The following is an 18,914-nucleotide window of genomic DNA, read 5'->3' on the forward strand; positions in this document are numbered from 1 at the left end:
AGAGAATATTTGTGTGTTTTGTTCTGGCATAATTATATAGCAAGGTATTCCAGTTCCTTCATATTATGATTCTTACAAATCTCAAAGATAGGAAAACCTCCTCAGTTACCTTTTTCCTCTGAAGTGAATCCCGATGCAGCCTCAACTTTTTCAAGTATTTTCCTCAGTTTCATTATTTTTGTAGCACATACATATCCATATCTAAGATAAATGTGTTTAATAAGCTATTAGTTTGTGATAAAGTCAGAAAAGTAGGAAAAAAAAAAAAAAACAACTCTTAAATGCTGAAATACAGGCTCTCAGATCCTTCTTTAACCACGTACAGTGTTTCTTCAAAACCGTGTATTGACTCCTCACATTCAATCTGACTTCCAGTATTTTTAATGCAGTATAAATTTAGTGCAGTGCTCAATGTTCTTGCATAATCTTTAAGAGCTCTTTTTAAACATTAACTTACCAGGATAACTGTTTTCTGATTTGTTAGTTAATTACTTTTGATTTGTTTTCACTCTAATTTGCACCGCTTAATACATCATTTTCAGAATGTCACATAACAGCAGCACTGTGGGAGTTGTTAATAAAAATATATTTCAGTATTTGAGAAAAAGATACAGAACTGCATTGCTGACCTAAGAAGCTGAAGGCTTGAGCATTCCATCTTCCTCTAAAACTTTATAAAAAGTGCAAAGGAAGTTTTAAGCATGGTGGAAAGGTAGGAGAAGCAAGACTTCCAGTCTTCTCAGCCATCTGAGATTTCTGCGACTTGGTGTGTATCCAGCTACCTATACCACAGAACCCTGGAACACACCAGGCAAAGTGCACACACCCTTACACGAACAAGAAGCCATCATTTTATTCCAGGAATCAAAAGTAAAACTTTGTGATACATTGTTCAGTGACAGCCCACAGAACTTCAGAACTACAACTGTATTATTTGCATGTAAAAAAAAAAAAAAAAAAAAAAAAAGGCTAAAGATAAAAAACTTTTCATGCAGATTCTTGCCATATTTCCTTTGTTCGTTGTGCCTAAGAAATTACAAAGCTCATGTTAAGTTCTTTTAATAAAAGCCTTTTGACTACTTGCAGACCACATGTAAAAATTAATGAAACTTTTAAAGCCCCACCAATCTATCAAATTGTGAAACACCACATAAGATAAACCAAATATTTTTCTTGTCAAGAACAGCAGCATTAAAAACATGTAAATACAAATGCTGTGAACAAACATAACTTGTATTTATCAATGCTTTTGTATTCATACCTATACAAATTTTACAATAGCTTTATGCTGATCGCATTTCCAAATAGAGACTAGTGAAAATATTTTACGACCAAACAATGAATAACTATTTCCAGTTAGCACAGATTAAATTTACCATGAAGAACAAGTAAATATACACCTCTTCCCCCCCCCTCCCCCCAAATGAACAGACTGCCAGCAGCAGCAGCTAGCCAAACTTTTCAGGTTTGCAATAAGAATGCATACACAGCAGGATCTAGTATAAAATTTATATTAGACCAGAAACCAGTTCATGTCTTTACTTACATTCTCAGAGGATTTACAATCTCTGTCCGCAACAGCTCTTGAGTCTCACTATAATACTCTACGTCATTCTTTTCTTTAGGTCTGAGTAACACAGTGTCCAAAACAGAGCTAAAAGAAAACAGGCTACAAAGAAAAAAAGAGAAGGAAGGTGGTTTTGATTCTGGAAGACAACTATTCAGATGCCTGAGCAACATAAGACAAACCAAGCAAAGCCACAGGAAGAATTAAAGAACTAAACAAACTCAAAAAGAGATAATTATGGACAGATAACAACACAGCTGTACTACATAGTAAAAAGTCCACTCTAACCCAGTATCCTTTCTGCAGCAGAGTACAAAACCAGTTGCCAAGGTAGGATTCTGCAAATAAGTTACAAGAGATACTTCCCTCCCTCCACCCCCCGGCCTGCGTACTTGTTCACCCTTCAACCGTTTACAGTCAAAAAGAGTATAGATAGGTAAGGGCCAGTACAATTTGGACATGATTAGCACTTCATGTTATGCAGCGAATGGCACAGAACTCGTTCAAATTGAAGGAGCATAGTAACATGTCAAAGACTGCAGTGCATGACTTTGTAAGCTGCACAGGAACACAGACAGACAGTCATTACAACAAAGATCACGTGTTCTGCATTTCTAGCACGGGATGCCACTATACAAATTATGAACTTACCAGAATAAGGTGGAGTCTAAGTAACAGGAGTTGTAATGACCCTGGATACCTTTCTTCTTTCCAATCATTGTCTCTAAACCTTCTTTTTCCATTTTTGGAGGAGTGTTTTCTTCTACCACTTCACTTAAGTAACCTCCAAAGGCTGAAATTTTTTTTTTCAAAAGACACTTTAAAGCCTCAAATTTTATCCCCCTTGAGATTTTGCTATTAATGTTTTACATCTAAGTTGCTGCCTTAGTGTAAGCATTCCTTCTCTGGACTAGAATAGCATTTTATTACAGCTGAGACTCACTGTCTCCCAGAGAGTGAACAAGGCCTTACATTCCACTGACAACGCACATTAGAGTGCTTCAGAAAGCCTGCAGCACTGAATTAATTTTATCCAGTAGGAATGAAGTTCTCTTCTTATTATAAATGCCCTGTTCACACTACCTTACAAGTATCAGACACTTTTTTCTTTGCTGTTGTCCCAGGCAATACAACATGACCCAAGAAATCTAAAATATTTGAAGTTAGAAAAAAATTCCACCACTAACTTCCACCATAAAAATACATGCTTTACTATGTTAATATTTAGAAAAAAAATAATTTGACATTCTAGAAAAACAACTGACTTTACTTCTGATAATTCAATCACATGTTGCTGGAGTTGCAAATACTATTTTCAGCAAGATTGCTCTACAACTTCTGAAGTAAAAAAAACGTACAGCATAACAAAAATATCCCTTAATTTTATGAAATTTCTTTACATATATGAACATTTTTATGCTTTAAAGCAAGAAAAAGTAATCCATAAAGCGTTATGTTCTGTACAGACTGATCTTCTCTTCATTAATCTCATTTAAGTAATACCTATAGAGATTTTCAAGTGTTCAATACAAAGAACATACTACAGGAATAAATGAAACCAAAACCCAGGTCAGTCCCCGGCTGATAAATAAGTAATAAGCAGAAGCTCAGTACCTAGAGAGTTGCAGCGTTCAATCTGGTTGGAAACGGGCTGTAGTGAGGCAAACCTGGAATCTGGCCTGCAGCTTTTGAGTTTAACAAAAAGAGCTTTCTTCGGAGCACAAGTGAAGTACCGAGTTCCTTTAAATGTTCCGTCTGTACAACCTGCACATTCATCTTCCTGAAAATTCAAGTGAGAATTCGCTATTTTTCTTATTTCTAGAATTCTGCAGAAAGACAGTTGATAAAGTATCTACCCATGAGTCACCCTTCAGGTACTCTGAAGCTTGATATACAATGTTCCTGCATTTTAGCATACAAAGTTTCAGCTGAGGTGTTCTTTAGCTGGATTTATTGAGGAAATTAAGAGTCACAGCTTTTTTTTCTTCATGCTTAAACTTTCACTCCATCCAAAATAAAACATAAACTCCATCAGAAGCAGCTTGAGGGAGGTGGGAGAAGAGAGTGAGAATTAAACCTAGTCAACATTAGGAACTTAACTAAGCTAGCTGTGACTCCAGACTCCTTCTGTAGTTAGAAAGAGCGCAGATGCACGACAGAGCACCTTACAGAACTCAGTTAAGATCACTAAGCATTGGATAGTGTGAACACTTCCAGTGTGACTCTGGCGTGCACAAGAAAAACACCTGCTTCAGAACACACAAAATGTACATCAAGGAAAGACAACACAAACTAAGTATGAAAAACAACAAGTTATCGTTATTTATCTTTGATAACATGATTTAAGATACATTGTCTGCTTACTAACAATTGCTAGGTTTTAATGCAGAAATGCATGACAGGCAAGTCCAAGACCCCAGTTTAACACAAGGCATCCCAAAATGCAGTCTCAGAACACCTGTGGCAAACTATAGCTTGAGCTTCACCCAAAAAACCCACAAGCATCAGGATTTTTTGTAACAGCTGAAATTCCAGTCACATTCTCACCTACTTTGCTAAAGATGTTTGTTGTTTTATATAATCATACACTGCTTTATGTGAAATGTTATTGAACATGATCCCAAAATAAAGAACCCCATCTCCCTAATTGCGTACCCATTAATTTAACCGACAGCCAATCGCAGCCTTGGCAGCAGCTGCCACAGAGTAAATGTCAGTACATTACAGCACTTCATGTTTGCAGCAACTGTAAATTTACAAAGGGCCCACAGGAACACATAAAGCACATGGCTGTCAAATCAACAATATCGCCACCATCGATTATCAAAAGCAGTGTTATGACTCTGACACTGCCTGTTTGCTGGTATGCAAAAAAACAAACAAAAACCTGATATTCAATAAAGACTCTTACAGGCAGGGCATTTTATGTAAATCTGCATTTCAAAGAACCTTTAAATACAGTCGGCTTTTTTCAATTAAAATCTCCATGACCTAAGCAAAGAGCACTCCTTTGAAGTAAGCGACCGACCAGTCCTACAAATTCAATTACCCATTGTGACACAAAGACATCTCAGTGCCTATTAACAGAGTCAGGTCTAGGGCAGCCACAAAAGTCAGAGCTCATCTAAGAATTTAGCTGCCTTAAAAGGAGATCACATGGCAACCTGTTTGGACAAATTCCTCCAGACTAACTGCTTTTGCAAAGTATACAGGCACCAACTCTCAGAAACAAAACTAGTAACACGTAATTAATATTAATACGAACTACAATTTATATTTACCAGTTCCAGTCCAGCTAATACTTCATTTACTCCAGGGGGCTGGCCAATCCAGCGGATTACTCCATAGAAAGGAGGATTTTCTTTAACTTCAGCCAAGGAACCTGCTTCAAGACCATGTGAGTTCCCGACTGGGCCTGCTGTTGACGGACTCTCCTGGTTAGCCGTAGTATTTACATCACCAATGACTGACTGAACGGATAAAGAGAGAGGACTATGTCCAATAGTACCATTAGTACTTGACGTTTTTGTCAAGCTAAAAGGGAGGGAGTGAAATCTGTTTTCTGTAGACACAGAGTTTGTTAAAGGTGGCTGCAGTGGTGGTGAAGAATGCCCAAATCCAGGAGATGAATCAGTAAGTGATTTTGCAGGGTCTTCAGCAACTGTTAAAATCAAAACCAAGATGTTAATAAATGTTGGGGTTTTTTTTCCCCATCTTACAAAAGGAAAGACTTAGCTATCAAACCAATGAAGTGTATCTGCAACCACATCTGATTTAATGGCTGTCCTGTATAGGAAGCACGCAGCTGGCGACATGTAGGAAGATGTTTGTCACTTGGCAACACTGTAGAGGCTGAGGAGACGCTGCTGTAGCCCTACCACTTTTACCACAACCAACAGAAACAAACGGCACAGCAAAAGGAGATGTTAGCCAGAAACTACAGGAAGGTTTAGATTGAAAAAAATTTTTTTTTTTACCCCTGCCTTGGAATTTTTCTTTGAATACAAGGTAACAGCCCCAAGGATTATGACTGTAATGGGCAAAACTAGGAAGAACTCACTGGTCAGTGTGATTGAGGAAAGGATTTGGTTCACAGCTTATACAGAAATGATTAATTGCTTGCAGACATGATTTGCAAATGGAGAAGTGTTTATTCCCCTGGCTCTATCACAATATACTTTGGTTCTAACACAAGGAATCTATCAGTGTCTATAAAGAATAAAGGATTTAAATAAGTCATGACTAATCCAGTGATTGATAAATGAGATCACAACTAGATGTAATAGCACAAGTGTTCTCTATCTTCTCTCATTTCTCTACATGGTCTCTAATACACAATTGGTATTCACAGAGCAAAAGTCTGTTCTTCATCACCTCTTCTCCCCACGCTGTTTTATTAACTGATGTTAATGTCCAAAAATTTTTAAAAAAATTATTTAATCCTTTACTTCCATAGTCCTTTCTAGATAGGATATTTACCTTGTGTGTTTTAAATATTATAACAAACTAATTTTTAAACAGAGATCCAAGCTGTTGGAACAACATCTGTTAGGCAACCAAGAACAATTTTAACCCATTTTCTTTTACAGTTCACGGAATTCAGGGGCTACTAGTGCTATAGGTTTCCATTGTAAATTAACATTATTAGTTTAGTATCTACCCCTTTAGTCACCAAGCCAGCCAGACACAATTTAGAAAGGTTGACCAGAAGGGAAGAAAAAAAAAAAAAAAAAAATTAGATCTGGAGGGAAATAAAGATATATGTGCACCCATACTTGTAAGAATTCAGAGAGAGATTTTGCAGAAATAACTTTAAAAAATACTGAAAAAACATGTATGCTTAGTCAGATTATTTCCCCCCCACACTTCCACACTGATTAGCTGGCATGGCAGAATATTACAGTTCCCTTAGACCTGTAACATTAGCTACAAAACGACAGGAAAAATAAAATTACTCTATATACTTGGCTACAAGGACTATCTTCGCATCTTCCTTCCAAGCCTCAGCTTTTGTTTTGCCTGCAAGACATACGCATTCCCACAGAGCTGCACATGCAGTGCCAAGAATGTAGTCTCCTACATGCAGGATAAAACAACAGGTCTGTCAATTAAGACAGAGTATATTTTCATGGGGGTTCCAAGATGCTTTTTATGATATAGTATGTCTTCCACTAAGACAACACATTCCAACTGTTTTAAATTTAAACTCATACTTGTTTTATTTGAAGAATATCAATACACTCTAGTTTTGTTTTTTAAATAAAGCATATGCCTACATGAAATCTCTCTTTACCTTCATCAATATACCATGGGGGTTTTGTTTTCGTTTGAGGCTGAGAGTCAACTGATGAGCCATTTAATGTGTAGAAGACTTCAGATCTGTTTCTATTTCCAGGTTCAGAGGTAGATCCTGGAAAACAACACGTTTTACTGAAGAGATTAATCTCTATTAACAAAAGGTTAGCTATGCTCTAATTTCATAGTATAAATTTGTTACTATACTTTGAAGAACACATAACTGCCTTTCCACAAAGCAGCAACCTCTCCCATCAAAGCTAACACAGTTCTAAGCTTGCAACAAGGTAGCAGTTTATCCCAAACCAACTTAATCCTCCAAGCTGAAATTTCAAGTCACCAACCTGAAAAGAACACAGAAAATACTCCTCAAGTCCAAATTTTTCATTACTATAAATTATGGCTATAAGAAAGCATTTGAGACACAGCGTACAGCAGGTATTTTTTCTTCAGAGTAGGCAAATAAATTACTGATCCAATTCCACACAGCTATAACTTGTGCCAACATACCACCACAGTTACTTCAGTGAAGACGATCTCTGCCAGTATCCAATGCCAGGTAGAATGAAAGCTCACAGAATATACTGTCATTAGTATTCCACAAGCCAAAATAGCCACTAGTAAACTCAAAAGACATTGAATTTTTATTTCTGCCTTCAAAACAAAACAAAAAAAAAAAAAAAATTATTTCCCGTCCAGGTTTTTTCCCTGGGAGGATTTTCAGAGCTGGCCAAAACCAGAGTCAAAAGAAGTTTATATTTCAGGAAATTCAATTTTGGTTTTGAATCACAGCAAAATTAACATATTCACGATTAAGTAGATGTGATCCTGGGCTAAAAATTTGGAAGTTTCTAGCCCTGCAGAAGGAAGGCAATTGCAAACTTTATTTATTCAAAAATAAAAAAATAAAAAAATAAAAAAAAAACACACACCACACTTTCAGAAAAACAGAACGCAGCCCTGAACTGGTTGTATTTTACAGCTAGGTAATATGCCCTCGAATTTTTGCTAAAACTCAAACTGTTTTTCATGGAAGTGAAGGTATTTTGAGCAGTCTTAAACTGTCTACCATCTTTATTATGATTAAATGAATTCATACTAATAGTCTACTTGAGAGAAATTTAACGTGATATGTAACTGAAATAATAAATGAAGTGACAGAAAATGCAAGGCAACACTTTTTCCTCAAGTAACAGAAATTTGTAATCTTACATAGGTAAAGAAAATCACTTCGCATACGTACCTGTAGCCTTTGGCTTACTATGATTGAACAAGCTTTTGTCACCACCACCTCTTGAGGTATAGGCAAGCTTGGGAGGTCTCCTGTCCTGTGACACGGTCTCTAAGATGTGGTACATGAAGAGAATATTAGCTTCCCTTTTCGATGCTTTTACTATGCCACAGAGAAATTCGACTCGAAACATAACTGAACGAAGCTCTAGCATTGTAAGTTTTAAAACTGAGTGGAGCAAAACCTTGTTTGGCACATAACCAACGTTTTATGTATACAGAATTTGCTTCTATCACATCAGCAATTACTTTACCCTGAAGTCTACCATTATTTTCTGAGCACATCAAATAGACTGACTTCATGTTCTTCAATGTATGTGCATGCTTCCATTAAAGGAAACAGATGCATGAAATTCTAACCTTTGTTTTCTACCAACACATCTACAACAAATGCTCTTTTCCCAAAAATGGAGAAATCCCCGTGAATTCTCCAGAGAAGACAGAATTCATGCAAAAACACGCATCTCAACTAAACCAACACGTAGGAGGTGAACGTAAGAAAAGTTAGCCAAATTGGAAGACAGAGGGCAACAGTTACAGACTGCAGGCTGTACAAGAATGCACACTCATTAGTACCCGTCTTCAGATAGAGCACAAAAAGTTTTACACAAAACTTTTTTCCTTCTTCAGAAAAGGAATCAGGGGACTGTAGTGGTTACGAGTTAACACTATGCAGCGAATTACTGTGGATAGTGAATTTTTCCACAGTCTTGCTATGAATTTTCAAGTATTTACTCACAGAATGCATAACTAATACTATCAATACATTTCAAGCACAGAAAGAAAGCTTTCTGATCCAAGATATTTAAACTCCTGGAGTAAATTGAACAACATTCACTAAAAAGACTCCTGCTACAGACACGCACATATTCATGAATACTATACAACTGTATGGTATTGTAAATACTATACAATGTGACATGAATTTTTATCAATATTAAACCTTTTCTACTAGTGAGACTGTAACCAAAAGAGGAGGAAACTGAAGAGAACTATAACACAGAAGGTTAAACTAATTCAAGTGAATTTAGGATATTAACTCCGCAGTATTGTTTTAATCATGTAACTGTGCCTAGGTTGAGATGTTATCAAAGTCTGCCTTCTGGTTAAGAAAGCAGAGCATACCTGGAATAACATCATTGATATGCAAAAGGAGTGTACTTTCAACACTTGCAAAACTGCACAGCTGTATTCCGTTGTATCTTCCATCCCAGTTTCCAATAGGATTATCCTAAAAATAGAAAAACATGTTACATATATCCCAAGAGAAGATTTACATCGTACAGAACACACATGTATGTCTTTAGGAACGTAAAAAGTAGGAAAATGAGAGGTTTGACAACATCTGCTTTTTCTTGTAACAAACTTTGTATTTAGAACAGTCAAACATTAAAGTCTTTAAAGACAAATGCAAACTTGAAAACTGTTCTTTTGAGAAATATTTCCTATTTTAACAAGCATTCCTCTACTAAAATCCATTATTTATAAGCAAGTTAGAATAATTCCAGTGCATTGTTAGGCAACAGCTACTGCAATCAAGAAAACGGAAGCACCTGATCCACAAAAACATAACCAAAACAGCCTTGAACTACCAAAAATTTGCAAGCTGTTCATTTTAAAAAATTCAAGTTGCTAGAAATAATTTTTAATGACAAGCTTCACATTTTCCTGAAAGATCAACTTTTGTACTTAGAAGTCAGTATTTTTAAGGTAGAACAAAGTCAAACAAACCAAAGTTACATGAAAGAAAAGCTTTTAAAAATAGCTAACAAAGAAAAAGGCATTCAGGCTACTTTTTTAAAAAGCAGAACAAAGCCAGTTGCTCACAAGACAAACACTCAACTCTATTACTTCAAGACTGACATCTAACATTGCAAGTAGCTCAGTGGAGGCTCCTCAGAGTAACCAGAGTATTTCTCCTGAACTGTTTAGCATCAAATAGGATACCATTTACCTGATGCCAAAAAGCAATTACCACCAAGGGGCATCTTTGAACACAAGTGTTTATTTCCCATTTTAGGTCAGCCTCCGCTGAAGTAGCTTGTGGATAATGTTTCTTCTTCTATATTGCATGTAATTTACTAGCTAACACACATGCAAAAATTATTAAAGTCAGATTATTTTCTTACCATGTCCACTCCAACAACGTATCCTAAACTTTCGTTTCCTGGTAAGACATCACAGAATATAACTGTCCCATACTCTATACTCTCTCCTATCTTCAGAGAAACCCTGGAGTTGATCTCCAGAGGAGGAAGTTCTACCTGCATTGCGTCAACTGGAGCTGCATAGTCACTTTCCAGTTCATTGTCATCATCTTCCACCAGCTCCAGTTTGTCCAAAGCAACAAAAACCCCACAATCCTCATCACATCTGAAAAGCTGCTTGCCTTGGTACTGTCCATCAGTAAAGCCCTGACCGCGACCTTCTTCCTAAGTGTCGGAGGAGGAAGAGGAGGAGGGGAAAAAAGAAAAGAAAAGGAAAAAAAAAAGGCGCAGTGTATTTTGTGCAAAAACAGACTACTACAAAAGCAGTAACATAATCCAGCGTTTTGGAGAAATTGCAGTAAGAATTTGCCTGATGAACTGTCGTTATATTGGGAGCATTCTATTGCCGGAATTTGTGGCAAATATACACACTGTCTAGCTTAGGGGAATAAGCAGTAAGATGTCATTAGATTAGAGAGTAGCTGCAGGCAGAAGCCTTTTTACTCAGAGAAGCCTGTTTTCTTCAGGTGCAAATCTTGCTTCCATCATCAAATTTTTGCCATATCAAGACAAGCCTACTTCATACTAGACATAATGCTAAGCATTCAAAAATGCCACTTACATGCCAAATAAAGAGAGGTGATTTTCAGAAGCATTTGGGCCTGATATTCCCTGAGGTTCTTAGGGGAATTGCAAAGAATTTGGGAAAAGTTTAAAGAGGACTTTGAAAAACATAATTCTAATGCAAGAGTGGCACTCTCCTGACTCTAATCCTTCAAAAGCTTACCGTTGGCATTAATTTTGCAGAAATACCTCACTAGGAGCACACAACGGCAACATTCTCTGTCTTAACTAGTTGCCATTTGGCTTTTAGGGCTCTACAAAACCAGCAGCCCTAAAATCCAAGCCTGCATTTATGGATTGTATCCTGCCACGTGCAGGGAGAAACAAAGTACTCAACAGAAATCAGAGTCAGATATTTGCCATGATGGGGATGTAAGTAATTAAATTCTTCTAGGCTGGAAGAGTCAGAGTATGTTCCAAGTCTTTTTGCCAGCCCATGCACCTCATCAAGCTTCAGCTAACATGGAGAACACAAGGCTGATGTGATATGGTATGTTCACAGGTATTTAATAACAATACTTATGAAAAGACTGAAAGTTACAGAATTTTTAGGGGTAACAATGCTTCTAGGAAAAAAAAAAATATGATGACTGCCTCTTTAAATAGAAGATTTTTAGCTCATCTTATAAAACATATACGGTACTCCCCCTTAGCAAGAAACTTACCAGCAACTCTACTCCAAAGTATATCCCTGTTAGGGACCTCTCTTGCAATAAGGGTCCTCTGAAGCGAACAACTCCAGGAAATTTGTCATCTCCTGATCTCAGCTGTACTCTAACAGGTGAGCCAATATCTATTTGGATGCCTTTAGTTAACCTGCTTTTGCTTTTAAACAGACTGTATCTTTCCTCACAGTTAGTAATGGCCAAAAGCAACTCAGCTAGTTTTTCATTTATTTCTATAACATCCTTCTCGTCCACAAACAGGACTGCATGAGGTTGTTCCAGGATCTTTAATCCAATCTGCAGTTTCTTGCCCTTACAAGGAATATTTCTGGAGTGTCCCACGGAAGAACGGTCTTGAAAAAACTGCCCAATGCTACCTTTGGGCACTTTCAAGAGCTTTTGAGTCTGCTTGTCTATGACACTGCATTCTTGGAGAAGCAAGTAAAAGATCCGCTCTTCCCAATAGGATGAACTTGCTTTTTCTTGACTCCATAAGCCCGAATTCATTGTGCTTAAAACTTTAAAAGCTGCACAGAAGTCTTCAAGAAAAGTAAGTTGTTGATTTATGTGCACTGATCTTGACAATTCTACTGGAGGGTCCAACCTTTGTAAAAGAATGCAATATTCATTTTGCCAAGAACCAAATCCAGAGCAGAAAGCCTAGAATAAAAAAAAAAAAAAAAAAAAAAAAAAAAAAGGCAAAATGAAATTGGGGAACTACAGCTAGTCTTAAGTAAAACAACAAAAAATCATGAAAATCTGTGACCAGTTCCACTCCTCCTACAGAGTAAAAATAGTTCAGCAAAATCTGAGCCAGTGAAGATAGTCTCAGAACAGCCATAGCACTGTTGATCACAGACATACCCATTTCTACTTGTTATTGCTGTGTATTTCCTTTCCTTCTCTAGCTCCTTGAAGCAAGGGCCTATGGAAAAAGTGTAATGACATGCAGAAAACACACATAACTGAAAGGAAAAAGAAATCTTAATTTCAGATGAACAGGAATAAATATCCCGCTCAAGTTTACAAACAATATTTTATGGAAGCTTTCCACTATGAAGATCTTTTCCCATGCTTAGTGCCTACTTATTTCTGACAAAGTGCTCTGCATCTGTCATTCCACATAACATTTTGATTTAGTGTAGTAGAGAATTGTGTCACTGTAATACAAAAACAGAAAATGGAAACTTTAGTAATTCATAACAGCCATTTCTTTAAATAATAGAAATGGACAGTTCCAGTAAGCAATAAACAATGTATGAAAAACAAATTGCACCAGCATTGTAACATGCAATTATGAAGAAAAACCTGGAGGCTTTTCTTTTTATCATTTTAGAAGGATAATTCACTTCAACGAAGTAGGAAATATATCACTTTCAGTTATTAAAATACCCTGGAAGAAAACACCTTAGTTAAACATCATCCCAAGAATTATAGTTCACAATCAATAAACTAAACGAGAACAATTTGAAAATACTTCATTGCACACGGTAGCAGATACAAAATTAAAACACATACACACATATATATGTCTACAGTTTAGATCATACTGGATACATGAAGAAAGACCTGCAGTACCTTAACAGCATTTGTTCTTCTTCTAAAGGTGACAGAAGAGAGTAGCATACAAGTTAAGAACATATTGTCATGTAAATGTTCCTGTTAGTGATCTGTGCTGACACAGTTTGCATTCAGTTAAAGGAGAAGCCCAATGACTATTTATGGATTTAACTTCAGTAAACAAAAAGTAAATACTCTTTGTCCTTGCGCCTCCTCTTGCTACCCAATTCCTCCAGATCTTTTCTCTGATGTTCAAATACCAAAAAATCTATTGCTATTTCTCATACTCGATTTGATTCCAGCTTCAGAAGCTATCAGAAAGCAATGGAATCCAGTAGTACTGTAATTATTTTCATCATATGTTTTTAAACAAAAAGAATATTTAACAAAACTCTTTCCCCCAAAGAAAAGTAATAACAACCACAGAGGACCTGAAATTTATGCAGAGTGGCATCTTTCAGTCACTAGAAATTCCCACATTTCTGTGCTGAGTTGCGGAGCCTCCTAGTGAGGCTCTTGTACTGTACTCTTGTACAGCTCTTGGCTGTACTCTTGTACAGCCACCCGAGCTGAATACAGCATGCTTCTCGTCTTCGCAGATGTTACACGTGGGTGTCAATGTCATCGTCGCACTTTGACACCGCTGCTGCAGCAGCTCACAGGAATTATGTGGTTTAAAGTGTTTCCATCTGCAAAGTAATGAACATCTGAGGGGAAGAATCTGGACAGTTTCAGACCTCACTGAGATAAAGTCTGGTAGACTGTTAATCTGTTTTCAAGTTAAAAAATATTTTTCTTCATATTCATTTGATACACATAAATGGGCTTTAATGTTTGTTGATAATTAACAAAAAGGTCCGATATCAGTATCGGATTGAAATAGTAATGTTTTATATGAGAAGTGATGAAGAACACAAGAGGACCTTCCCCGCCCCCCCCAAAGGAAACATGATTAAATGACCATTAGTTTTCATAAGTCTACTCAGATATCAAAATAGAGTTCCATCCAAGTTCTGCCTAGTTCCCTCCCCTTACTTTTTTCAGACACTGGGAAAAAATAGATACTGTCTTGCTCTTCATAGTTCCATTTTATGTTCTCAGCTTTCAAAGGCTGAAGCGCTTACTTAACTTTCCTTTTTGCGAGCCATTCCACAAAGTTAATCAACCCCCAATACACTGGAAACAAGTCTCTCTGACGCTACAGGGATCGTGACCTCTCCTATTTCACTTTTAGAAAGGATTAATTTTAGTAAGTATATATGGAAACAATATATTAACAGAGAATTCTGTTCAAGAGCTTAAAAAAAGGTAATTTTAATTTTTTATTAAGAATCTAATTTATCATATCTATTTTTTAATAAGTATACCCTGCTCACAGGTCCATTGCTGCAACATTACATAATCTTCACATGTTTAGTAGTAAAGAATTCAGTGTGAAAACATGTTAACAGTTGCATTTAGATTATATAATGATAACTTCATATGGTGCATGGTCAGTCTCTTAAAGTTCTAGTCATCCACAGAGATGTTATTAAGCCACTGAATACAGTACTAAAAGGTTTTGCGTTATGAAAAAGTTCATTATCACTACATAAAATGCTTTCCTTAAAAAAACTTATCTACCACCACTGTCTCCTGCGAAAGAAAATATACAGCTCTAAAAACGAAATCCCCTTCTTTTAGAATAATAAAAAATTATAAATTAGTATTTTAACAGCACAGAAAAGCTTGCTAAGAAGGATGTTAAGTTCTAGCAATGTAACAGAAATATATGTACATAAACCACTGATTTTAAGATTTTTTTTTTTTTTTACAGCCATTTTCCATGGAATTGATTATTCTGCAAGTAAGGTATACTTGCTGAACAAAGAGCACACACGTATCGGACTAAGACCAGAATAAACTATTATACCTCAGTATGAATTAACTTGGGAACCAAAGAAATTATGCTTAGCAATGAGTCATCATTACACTGCACAACATACCAGCAACTATAAAACTTTGTGCATACCAGCGAGTACTTGACCATCACCACCGACATTTAAGTGTTAGAGCCTGTTCAACCGTGTTCTTCTACTCCACCTACTACCTGAATTATTTTCATGCTCAAAGGATTTTGGGAAACAACAGGCAAAACACAGTTATGACTGCAACACTGCATACTTCAGAAAAAAAAAAATATTTAAATAAAGGCCAGAGGTAGGCCATAATAAGCTACCTAACCTGCAAGCTTCCCTAGCTTCCTTTTTTCTTCCGTCTTGAGTCACTGTTGTCACTACAGAGACATCTCATCACAAAAACAGTTTGCTCTGAAATAGGAGATCTTTGTTTCTACCCTGCAGCAGCCTTAGATGAACTATAGAGAAATGTTTGAATCAGCTATCAGGTTTCAGCATGAACACACACGTCTGTAGCTCTGAATCAGGGGGGCTAAAATAAATTGTACAGTTTCTTACAGAACTTTCACTTTAGATACCAAGTTTTAAACAGCTGAGATGCAAAGTTATGTTCTTCAACAGTCCAAAACTCATTTTCAAGGGAAGGTTAAAACTAGGAGTAAGTAAATTTAGTTCCAGCTCAATGTACACAGAATTATATGACTGCAATGCAAGCCATGAGTGGAAAAAATAGATGCCGTTTCTTCAAAACAGTGGTTGAAATATTGTCTGATACAAATAAGTTCATGCTGGTAACATGATTTCTAAATGAAAATGCAGCTGAAAAACTCCACTAACTTTTGTTACGTGTTGTAAATTTGATACAAATACTCTACTTTAGAGGAAGAACAAAAATCATTATCAACTATCAGAATACTCTGGCATTACTAGATTTAGCAAGTATACGCCAATACACAGTCATCACTGTTCTGCAGACAACCCTTCGGTCGACACGATATGCAAGTCCTCTCAATAAAATGAAATGCATACGTTCAGGTTTTGAAATGAAAACCAAATCGTATTTAACTTTGTTCAGTAACGGCGCGTTTAATGGCAAGAGTGCGGTATCTGTTTATCGCCTAGCAAGGTAAGACGTGATATATAATGTACCTGCAAGTCACAAGGCTCGATGCAAGCCTAAGTTTTTGAGAATAATTATTCCCCCCCTCCAATTTTGAGAATTTTCTCTGCCTCTCTGGGCGGTTATGAGCAGGACAGGGAAGGAAAGCCCCGAAACACTTTCTAAGTCGGAGCTAACGGGCTGCCCAGGGCTTAACGCTGAACGATCGGAACCGCGCAGCGGGGCCCACGCTCGGCGCCCCGGCACAGCCCTGACGGGAGCTGCCGCCACCCCCGAGCCAGCCCGGCCCGGCCCCGCCGCTGGGCCTCGCCCCGCCGCCGGGCGGCCACCGCGGCCCGGCCCCTCCGCCCCGCCGCCGCAGAGACGGCCTGGCCCGCAGCGATCGCCGCGCCTCCAGCGCGGGGCCGCCGCCCATGGAAACGGCCGGGGAGAGCGGCTCGGGGCGGTGGGGCCGGGCCGCGCCGCGCAGCCGCCTCACCCCTACCTGACGGCGCCGAGCAGAGTCCCGCGGCAGGGCCCGGCCCCCGCGGCCCTCTCGCTCACCTCTTCATGCCCAGCCCCGGGCCTCGGCGCCCCGCCCGCCCGCGGGGCTTTCCCGGCGCCGGCTCACAGCCCCGCGGCGCCCGGCGCGGCAGCCCGGCCCGCTCCCCGCTCCCCCATCGTCGTCACAGCAGCCCAACGCTCCGGCCGCCGAAACGCTCCCTGCTGCCCCGGCGGGCCCGCCCCCTCGTCCCCCGGCCTCTCTCACAGCCAATCACGACGCGCCGGCGCCAGCGCTTCGTAGCGCTATTGGCGAAGAGCGCCGCCAGCTGACGAGGTGATTCGGGGGTTTCCACTCCATCAGGATTGTATGAGCCGCAGAGGAGGGGGCGGGGAGGTCAGAAAGAAGCGGTTGGCGGAACGCTCCCCCTTGAGAGCGCTGATTGGCCGTCCAGAGCGCGAAGGCGGGACGTCGGGAGCTACGGCGGCGCTGATTTGATGGCGCGGGCGTGTGTCCCCATTGGCGGCGGCAGGGCTGGGGGCGCCGCGCGGCCGCAGGTGCTGCGCCCCGGCGGCGGGCGCCGCGGTTCCGTCCCTCAGGGCCCGCGCGTGCCGGGGGCTCGGCGGCGTCGCTCGCCCCGGCGGGGGCAGTCCCGCCTGCTGGTGTGTGCGCCGGGCGGGCGGCCGGGGAGGGGCGTTCAGCGGCGGTTCCGCGCTCCCGCCGGGTGAACCGAGACCGTGTCTCGCTCCGGGTCCGCAGCGCGGCTCGGGGCCCGCAGCCGGCAGGCGTCCCGCGGGGCGGGCGGGGCCGGCGCCCTGGGGTGCCGCGCGGCGCTGCCCGAGCCCGCCGGGCCGGCAGCCCTGCAAAGGCAGCAGGCGGAGGCGGGAAGGAGGCGGCTCGCCGGGGGCTCGCGCGGGCTGCCTGCAGTCAAAGGCCTCCCCGCGGTGGAAGCCGCCGGCTGAGTTTCGCCGGCCGCTCGCGCCCGCTGGAGAGGCGGCGGGAGCGGGGTCCCTGCAGGGCGGCCCCGCAGCGCGCTGTCTCCCCCGGTACAGCGGTCTCGGCCGCTTCGTGCAGGCGGGGGCAATTTCAAGTATCCCTCACGAAGCCCGCGGCTGTAGAGTTACCTAGAGACTGGTCACGGTGTCAAACGGGGTCTGGCTTCAGTATCCAGTTTTGAAATACTTTTACTCTCAGGAAATGTAAGTAATGCCACTGAATATTTGGTTTAATAAAAACCAGCTCCTCTTTAACCGACCTACTTCTGAATGTGACTGTCATCTGAGTGCTGGTCTATTTTATCCACTTAGCATCAGTGTTTTTTATATATAGTGAGCTCTTCTTAAATAATGAATGAGAGAATGACCTCCGGAATAGAAAAGAGTTGCTCAACAGGACAGTTATGTTTAAAAGCTCCGTTCACATGTTCAGCATTTCCAGAAGACAACATTTATTTTTAGAGAAGACTTTTTTTTGATCATGTAGTATTCTAAACTGGTGCTTTAAGTTTCATTTTAAAGACACTTCTGAAATTTTGTACTGCTAGAAATGGACTTCCTACAGAGAAGCATCTTTGGAAAAAAAATAGCATATGATCATGTACCTAAGGTGGTTACAATAATGTTGACATACAAATAAACACTTTCCGAGTTTCTTAGCATCTTTAACGCTCCTTTAATACAGGTTTTTATGTAATTTAGTAGCATGTGCAGTTCAACATTAGCTAAAGTAAAGGCTGTTCCAGTTCATCCTGTTCCCTATAGATCTCCAGAATCTAGAGAGACGGTCAGTAAGCAGATCCAATGCAGCCCCGCGTCGGGGCTGGGGCCCCTGCTTCTGAGCTCTGAAGGGAGGTGGGTCACTCCCAGGGCTGTTGGCGGGAAGGTGGACGCGGGCCCTTGGTAGTGTGGGTGCCTGCCCACAGCCACAGGGGGAAAGGACACAGCCTGAGGGTCAGAAACCAGGAGTTTATTGGAAACTCCCGAGGAAACAATGAGATTCCATCTACTGTGGAATGAATGCTCACACTAATCACTTTGTTTAGTCACTTAAGAGCAAAATTGCATTTTTAAAGAATAAACAGTAGTGAAAAGATACTAAGATTTATGCATTACATTTCTTCAGTTTGCAGAAGAGCACACAGTAAACCCAAGTTATGCTCTGCTAATCCTCAAGGTGGCTATCTATACACAGCAGCTGCATTTTCCTCC

The 18,914-nt window shown here is 40.0% G+C and overlaps 1 protein-coding gene across 4 annotated transcripts in view; it reads right to left on the reverse strand.

Annotated features, from left to right (window-relative positions):
* The window catches only part of CYLD (CYLD lysine 63 deubiquitinase), a 29,928-nt gene extending 13,069 nt beyond the window's left edge, over positions 1-16,859 (reverse strand). The window contains exons 1-11 of one of the 4 annotated variants that reach the window (XM_082319719.1): positions 16,770-16,859; positions 11,649-12,308; positions 10,417-10,584; positions 9,278-9,383; positions 8,106-8,204; positions 6,861-6,977; positions 4,849-5,228; positions 3,182-3,347; positions 2,219-2,360; positions 1,547-1,669; positions 110-201 (exon numbers count right to left, since the gene is read on the reverse strand). In XM_082319719.1, the coding sequence (XP_082175845.1) occupies positions 110-201; positions 1,547-1,669; positions 2,219-2,360; positions 3,182-3,347; positions 4,849-5,228; positions 6,861-6,977; positions 8,106-8,204; positions 9,278-9,383; positions 10,417-10,584; positions 11,649-12,155 (1,900 nt within the window). In that variant the 5' untranslated portion in view covers positions 12,156-12,308; positions 16,770-16,859. Of the gene's footprint in view, positions 1-109; positions 202-1,546; positions 1,670-2,218; positions 2,361-3,181; positions 3,348-4,848; positions 5,229-6,860; positions 6,978-8,105; positions 8,205-9,277; positions 9,384-10,281; positions 10,585-11,648; positions 12,309-16,710 lie in introns of all 4 variants that reach the window. The other 3 variants (XM_082319717.1, XM_082319718.1, XM_082319720.1) reach the window with 3 other exon arrangements.
* Between the last annotated feature and the right edge of the window lie 2,055 nt (positions 16,860-18,914).

Source organism: Platalea leucorodia (assembly GCF_965183815.1).
Source record: "Platalea leucorodia genome assembly, chromosome: 8".
Classification (NCBI taxonomy): Eukaryota; Metazoa; Chordata; class Aves; order Pelecaniformes; family Threskiornithidae; genus Platalea; species Platalea leucorodia.